Below are 8,531 nucleotides of genomic sequence, written 5' to 3' on the forward strand. Positions count from 1 at the left end.
GTAGGCCCTTGAGAATTAAAAGAGTTGAAACTTCCCATTTGCTTGCTTGGTTTTTGTGTGTTTGAGAGGTGTGCCATTTGTGAGTTGTTCTTGACCTTGTGGGATTTTTGTGTCCCTAAACATCCATTGATTTGAGATTGTTACACCTTCTCTGCTATGTTTGTTAGATAAAATGGAGGATATCACCCACTTAACTCATGTGCATGACTTGATTGTTTTACCATTTGAGGTTGTGAGCTTCTTGAAGACATCTTTGGCCCTCATGGCCTGGTGCTTGATTGGAGATTGGATTGGGGATAAGCAAGGTTAAAGTATGGAAACTTTTGATTAGTGCCAAATATGTCTTATTTTGTGGGGTGTTTGAATAGTATTTATTGCCTTGTGTGAGTTTTTTTTTTGGGTTCAATTGTGTGCTTAATTGATTTATTTGTAGGAAAATTGCATTTGAGGACTAACATTGAAACAATTTTGCATTTCCAAGGCATTTGAGTGGTTTAAGGCATTTGGAGTCAAGAGAAGAGATAAGTGAAGAAAATCATAGAATCTGGGAGCTTTACGAGTGTTGTATGCTCGTACAAGCCTCATACAAGAGGAGGTCGAATGGTGCATGCTTGGATCACGATCGTGGTGGCAGCCTGAGCTAAATGAAGATGGGTATGAGCTCTGTACATGGTTATGAGGCTCGTACCAGTGTCTAGTTTTAATAACTATAAACTGTTGTTAGCGAGATTAGCTTGAGAATACTAGTCATTAGCTTAGGGAGACTTCCATTAGCTTAGCTTTTACATTCTCTCACTTCTAGACCAAGTTCTAAACTCTGTCCAATTGAGAGAGAAGATATTTTCTAGGGTTCAAGATGAATTGACAACTCTTCTTCAACTTTGGATCTCTTTCTAGCTTGGTTGGGTAAATCTTGTGGATTGATTGTGAATTACATTTGAGTTAAGTATAATTCTTGCATTTAACTTTTTAATTTCACCATCCATCTTCATTGCTAAACTCAATTGTTGTTGCCTTTCAATCTAGACATTGCTTAGCTTGGCTAGAATTGCTTTGTGAATTGGATTATATTTCCTTGTGATTGTGTATGAATTGATTGAGATAGATTGACTATGTTACGTTATTGAATCTTTGTTAGAAGTGGAATTTATCTAGACTCTTGTATGAATTGTGCACATCATGCAAAAGACTTGGGATGAGTGTGTTGCCAAATTGGGATACACTCTAGCCTCTTTCCACTTGCAATTCCCGCCTTAGATCCGAAAGGGCAATGTCCGGAATGAGGTGTAGACAAGGTGTTTGGTGAAATGTTTCATAGGTGTAGCATTGTCACTTGGGTGTTCTATTACACCATGATATTCCATGAGAGCCAAAAATGGCCATGTCAATAGTAGTCGCCTCTCGAAGATCACAACTCATCACATAGCTTCAATTCTCACCAAGGTCTCTTCATTGTATCCAAGCGAATGCCAATCCAATTCACCTCATATCACATTGCTTACTTTAGTTTACTTGCTTGCACTATTTACTTTACTTTAATTTGCACACTACACTCTACTCCTTGCACTTGTTACTATGAACTTGCCTAGCTTTCTACCACAAATGTATGATTGTGCTTGCTTGACCGCACACCATTCAATTCTAAGTGTCCATCCTCTTAAGAATTACATCCAGAAGAATCTTCATTCTCCACCCTACTTTCCTTCTACCGCTACTTAACTACAATCCTTCACATAATCCTTAACTAATCATCACTTTAAAACATTTTTAAAAATTTAAATACGGTTGTGATTTCTATTTATATAATTAAACAAGGCAACAAATTAAAAGACTGTTGTTGCATAAAGTTTTGTGCCTTCTTTTCGAAAGCAAAAAATTATAAAAGTTTATTTACCACATCTCCCCTATACACTTTTAACTTGTCTGGAAACACCAACCTGCTCTCTTGTCAGAAAAACAAGAAGTTTCAGTTCAAAGATAACTAAAATGAGAGCAATGAAGTAGTAAACATTCATAAAATCTTATTTAATTGCAAATACATAGAGTAGTATTTCTTCATTGATAAGCCACTTGCGAAATCAATGAGAGTAACGAACGAACATAAACTTAATACAGTAACATGTTGTAATAATATCTTCAGAAAACCTAGCCTATAGAGCTAGGAATCTGAAAACTAACAACACTTATTTTATTTTAGAGAAAACATATAAACATAAAGTATAATTGATTAATCAATATGTATAAGATTAGATATAAACCTGGGCTTATTTGCATTGGTATCCAATAGGGACACTCTTTCCGCAGTTATTGATCAACAGGTTGAGGGAGACAGCAATGTTATAGTTGATTCCGATGATGTTGGATTTAACGACGGTGCAAAGGCAGACGGCGGCTTCGAGGTCGACAAGTCCGTTAATGAGAGAGCAGCAAGGGATGGTGGCCGGACTTCCAACAACAAGGTGGAGCAAATCCTTCAACAGATCAGCACACACTCCCAATTCCAGTGCGCCTTTAGGGCACTCGCCTTGAGAAGACGAAGGGAAGGGTGAAGTGGAGGCGGAGCTAACCCAAGTGAAAAAGAGAAGGTTCAAAGAGAGGAAAATGGAAAGTAAAGCAGCTGCAATAGATTTTGCCATTTTAATGGAAGTTTTTGTTTCTAGCTAACTCTTAGCAGGCTATAGATGTGTGGGATGTCCTTGCTTATGTCCAATATTTATAGATGAAACTTCGAACAATTTTAAATTCCTTTGAAAAGAGATTTTTTTTTTTTAGTATAAAAAAATATATAAAGTCTTTGGTGCAGCTCCCAAAATATTTAATTTGTGAAGATCAAATTGAAAAATTATATATTTGACAAATTTCAAAGTTTCAACAGAATGGCAAACATGTGTGAAAGTTTATAATTTAAATTGATAGATAAACTCAATATGAGCTCGAAGTTTGTCACTATTAATGTACTTCAATCTTTGTTTGAATAGGGGCGTTCAATTAACATATATAATTACAGTTATCCATTAAGTGAATTAATCGATTAATGGTTAATTGTTTTTTAACAATTTAGCTATCAGTTAAAAATTTTGATTCAATGATATTGACTCTTTGTGCATCAATATGTTGAAAAAGTAGCTATGAACAGATACTGTATTGTAATAAAGTCAGTAGTAATAAAAAATTAAATTAGTAAGAAATAAACATAAAAAACAATATATATAATTACATTCCTGTAAAAACATGTGTCTTAAAATACAAACTTGTGGACATATCTGGAGCATTCGTTTTTGGTATCAACGGTTATGATTTGTTAATATTCTTTGGATTTTTTCTTTTTTTATTTGTGGCGTATGTTTTTGTTTTTACCATTTTTTATTTGGGTTGAGGGCAATTGGGGGCTTTTAATTTTATTTTTTCTCTCTACTTAGTTCACTCAGCTCGTCATCTTCTTCCATCACACAGCACAATCCATTCGTTTCTCTTCAATCGCAAAATGAAGCTTTTGGTTCGTTGTTTTACTACTACAGAAAACACCTTTAACGTCGATTTTTTTTAGCACTTTTAACGTCGGTTAAAAATCGACGTTGATCTGGCAGACGTTGTATATAAATGATACGACGTCGGTTGTAAAAATCGACACCGTATGTATTTTTTATTTTTTAAAATAAATAAATGACGTCGGTTATTAAGGAAAACCGACGTCGTTAATTTTTTTTTTTTTAAAAAGGATACGACGTCGGTTGTTTTGGAAAACCGACGTCGTATCCTATATTTAAAAAAAAATAAAATAAACAACGTCGGTTTTTAAGCAAAAATCGAAGTCGTTTTTTTAAAAAAATAAAAATTACATACGGCGTCGGTTATATGAAATAACCGACGCCGTAAGTGTTTTTTTAATTTTAACATTTATCTTAGCAAACTCAATGAGGGGTTTAATATACAATATCATTAATTGACAAAGTGTATAATCAATAATGTTAGGATCTCAAAACTCAAGCACAGAAACTAGTGTTTGCAGGGAAAACAAACTAATAAAGTATGACTTGAATAAAGGAAGCAAGCAAAAGCAAATTTACAAATGAAGATCAATAACCTGTAAGACTAGCACATATCTCTAGAAATAAAATACATGCAATTAGTAAGGTATTCAAAAAAATGAAGCAGACTGCAAACCAATGGCTAGTTAATTCATCACCACTACTACAGATTTCAACTAACATAATTCCAGTTAAGTATATTGGTCGAATTATGCTAGTTAATTCATCACCACTATAGATTTCAACTAACCTAATTCAAGAAAATTAAGCAAGCAAAAGCAAATTTATGCATCTACCTCTTCTACAAAACCCATCCACGACAGATTTTTACAAAACGAAAACATAGAAACATATGCATTATATTGGTCAAATTATGCTAAGAGTTTAGAGGAATTATCAGAATTAGAAAAGGAGAAACAAGTAGTGACGGCAGAAGCGGTCCACGACGAAGGATGTAACGGTGGCGGAGCGGTGCGACGACGTAGTGGCGGTGTGCTATTGCGGTAGCCATGGCGGAGCGGTGCGGTGCGACGACGCGGTGGCAGTGGCGGGCGGTGGCTACAGCTGCTCCGTGCGGTGGTGGTGGGGCGACTTGGCTTTTGCGAGAGAAGAAGAAGGTTTTGCGGTGAGAAGGAAGGTTTATTACAGATCTAATATCCCTACGGTTTATTAATTTCCGGTAGGCGGACTGTTTATTAAAACCCTTTGGCGTCGGTTGTTAATAAAACCGATGCCATAGGGTTTTTGTTTTATTTTATTTTTTGAAAAAAAGTAGGAAAAGGCTACGTAATGGTATTTAAAAAATAATAATAAATATACGACGTCGGTTCGCTTACGAACCAACGTCATATTTAATATATTTTATTTTTATTTTTTTAATTATACCATACGGTGTCGGTTTATGAGAAGAACTGACGCCTATGGTATAATTAAAAAATATATATTTAATACGACGTCGGTTCGTAAGCGAACCGACGTCGTATAGTATTTATTTTTTTAAATTTTTTTTAAAATTATATACGACGTCGGTTTTTAATAACAACCGATGTCGTATCCCTTTTTTAAAAAATTATAAATATAAATAATTTTTTGACGTTGGTTTTTTGAAAAATCGACGATATTTAGGAGACGTTAAATGTGTTTTCTGTAGTAGTGATATTTCCACTCTCCTTCCATGCAGATGGTACTTGCTGGGCACTATGGACAAGGAAAATGGCGGGGACCACCGGGTCTAGTTGTCGGTCGAGGTTTGTTTTCCACCTTTTGGTTGATTTAGTGTTGTTCTTTGTGTCGTTAGTTTTTTTTCTCTCGTGGGTGGGCGTTGGGTTCCCAGTTGGGTATGTTAATCGGCTGGGGGGGGGGGGGTTGCCAGATTTGCCACGATTTTGGGATTTTTGGTAGATTAGGGTTTTAGTCGTTGGGTTTCTATTCTGCGGTTTTTTTTTTTCAGTTGTTTTTTCGATGCTCCGGTTAGGGATTCTTGTTCTCCAATTGATTAGTGCATTTTGATGTATTGTTAGCCTTGCAATTCATTTTGTACATTCTATAATATTTGTTGGTTTTTCATGTGAATAAGAGATGAACTGGTGATATTTGTGGTTTCTCGTTTTCTTTTAACATTTGATTTTTGCATTTTGATTGATTGTTTTCCTTGCATTGGATGTAAATTCGGTTTTTTTTGTTAACCTATATTATTGGACTTTGTAATTTTTTCTCTATGATTTTTTTTATGCTCTTATTTCTTAGTGTGCTGTTGAAGGTGTGCTCGTTGAATGGTGTTCCGATTTGGCTATGAATATTCTTACATGAAAACATTGGTGTGCGTTTATAATGAAATTCCAAATATTTAAATTATTTAAGTTTGGAGAGACAAACTGAACAAATGTTCTTAAAATAATAAACATTTTTGTTGTGTTATTGGCATGTGTTTTGCAGGCGTGTGCACTCGTTTGCACACTCAACGCCATTTAGGGATTTTCATCGCATGCATTACAGTTTATTTTAATTCGTAGTGTCCGTGTGCATTGTTCTGTGAGGCTGTGTGTAACCCTGATTCCCTTTTTCGGTTTGTTGTTTTCTTTTGTTATTTTGGTTTAGTTGTTGATTATTCATGTAGCCTGGCCTTGTTGTTTTCCGTGGTCATGTAGTGTAGTGAGTTTTGTGCATTTGTTGATGTGAATGTGTGCAGTTTATTAATCTTTGTGTTCTCTTTGTATTTAAATGTGTGGGTGGTTGTTATTCTTTTTGCATATTGGCCGGTTGCTGCAAGTAAGAAAATCAAGGTAACATTTAGAGGCTGGTGGCTTAGGATTTTTTGATGTTAACGATGATTTTGTGGCGCCACCTTTGACGTTTCTTGCAAGGCTGCAACAAGACCCTGTGTGGAATGTCCAAGATTATGAACTAACTACGAAAAAGGCGGCTAGATTTCCTTCTACTTAGATGGCTGCTATTTAGTGTTGCATTCAAGATTATGACTTCTTTATGATTCATTCATTTTTTGGGAGAACTATACTGATTCTGGGTTATACTTTTTGTTGGCGTTTACTTTTTAACAGTGACACTACCCTTCTACCTATTGTATCTCATTTGGTGACTTGGTGTTATGGTGTCATATTTTTGGACTTATGCTTTNTTTTTTTCAGTTGTTTTTTCGATGCTCCGGTTAGGGATTCTTGTTCTCCAATTGATTAGTGCATTTTGATGTATTGTTAGCCTTGCAATTCATTTTGTACATTCTATAATATTTGTTGGTTTTTCATGTGAATAAGAGATGAACTGGTGATATTTGTGGTTTCTCGTTTTCTTTTAACATTTGATTTTTGCATTTTGATTGATTGTTTTCCTTGCATTGGATGTAAATTCGGTTTTTTTTGTTAACCTATATTATTGGACTTTGTAATTTTTTCTCTATGATTTTTTTTATGCTCTTATTTCTTAGTGTGCTGTTGAAGGTGTGCTCGTTGAATGGTGTTCCGATTTGGCTATGAATATTCTTACATGAAAACATTGGTGTGCGTTTATAATGAAATTCCAAATATTTAAATTATTTAAGTTTGGAGAGACAAACTGAACAAATGTTCTTAAAATAATAAACATTTTTGTTGTGTTATTGGCATGTGTTTTGCAGGCGTGTGCACTCGTTTGCACACTCAACGCCATTTAGGGATTTTCATCGCATGCATTACAGTTTATTTTAATTCGTAGTGTCCGTGTGCATTGTTCTGTGAGGCTGTGTGTAACCCTGATTCCCTTTTTCGGTTTGTTGTTTTCTTTTGTTATTTTGGTTTAGTTGTTGATTATTCATGTAGCCTGGCCTTGTTGTTTTCCGTGGTCATGTAGTGTAGTGAGTTTTGTGCATTTGTTGATGTGAATGTGTGCAGTTTATTAATCTTTGTGTTCTCTTTGTATTTAAATGTGTGGGTGGTTGTTATTCTTTTTGCATATTGGCCGGTTGCTGCAAGTAAGAAAATCAAGGTAACATTTAGAGGCTGGTGGCTTAGGATTTTTTGATGTTAACGATGATTTTGTGGCGCCACCTTTGACGTTTCTTGCAAGGCTGCAACAAGACCCTGTGTGGAATGTCCAAGATTATGAACTAACTACGAAAAAGGCGGCTAGATTTCCTTCTACTTAGATGGCTGCTATTTAGTGTTGCATTCAAGATTATGACTTCTTTATGATTCATTCATTTTTTGGGAGAACTATACTGATTCTGGGTTATACTTTTTGTTGGCGTTTACTTTTTAACAGTGACACTACCCTTCTACCTATTGTATCTCATTTGGTGACTTGGTGTTATGGTGTCATATTTTTGGACTTATGCTTTTTCTCTTTCTTTTTGTTCGATGCATTACTCTTCTCCTGTAAATTTAAGTGGTGTTTAGTATTCTACGCAGTTTAGCTTTATGGATGGACAATATTCATGTACGTACCCATGTTAGTGGGCACACAGGAGTTTTAAAATGCATACAGTCGTTAACAAGGGTTTTCAGTATGGACTGTATTAATTATATCTTAGAACTACCTGTGCACACACCAATAAGCCACTGTGCACACATATTATCTCTTGGGTGACTGTATTAATTATATCTTAGAACTACCTGTGCACACACCAATAAGCCACTGTGCACACATATTATCTCTTGGGTGTTTATCACGTATCATAAATTACTACTATAATAACTTTGCTATAAAGAATTAATGCACTTGTTTGGCCGGTATGTTGCATTAAAAGGTATTACACCCCCAAAACATGCATAAATTTTCCATCCGACTTGTGTGCACTAATTTCCAAAACAGTGTGCGTGAGTACGGGGGATTTTGTGCTGCATGCACATAAGTTAATATATCTGTGCAAATGTGTGCATTCATGTGTTAGCTAGTGTGCACTTTGACAACCACAATACGTGTAACAGTTTCCAACTAAAAGCTTAAGCTGATAGTTGGACTGCACATTTATGTTTTTGTATTATATACTCAACACGCCCCCTCACGTGTGCG

At 35.4% G+C, this 8,531-nt stretch overlaps 1 protein-coding gene across 1 annotated transcript; it reads right to left on the bottom strand.

Moving 5' to 3' along the window:
- Positions 1–2,003: 2,003 nt before the first annotated feature.
- On the bottom strand, positions 2,004–2,670 carry LOC116002893 (14 kDa proline-rich protein DC2.15-like). Its single transcript, XM_031243078.1, has one exon. The coding sequence runs from the start codon at positions 2,634–2,636 to the stop codon at positions 2,265–2,267; it is 372 nt and encodes a 123-aa protein (XP_031098938.1). The 5' UTR covers positions 2,637–2,670; the 3' UTR covers positions 2,004–2,264.
- Between the last annotated feature and the right edge of the window lie 5,861 nt (positions 2,671–8,531).

This window comes from Ipomoea triloba, chromosome 13, assembly GCF_003576645.1.
Source record: "Ipomoea triloba cultivar NCNSP0323 chromosome 13, ASM357664v1".
Taxonomy (NCBI): Eukaryota; Viridiplantae; Streptophyta; class Magnoliopsida; order Solanales; family Convolvulaceae; genus Ipomoea; species Ipomoea triloba.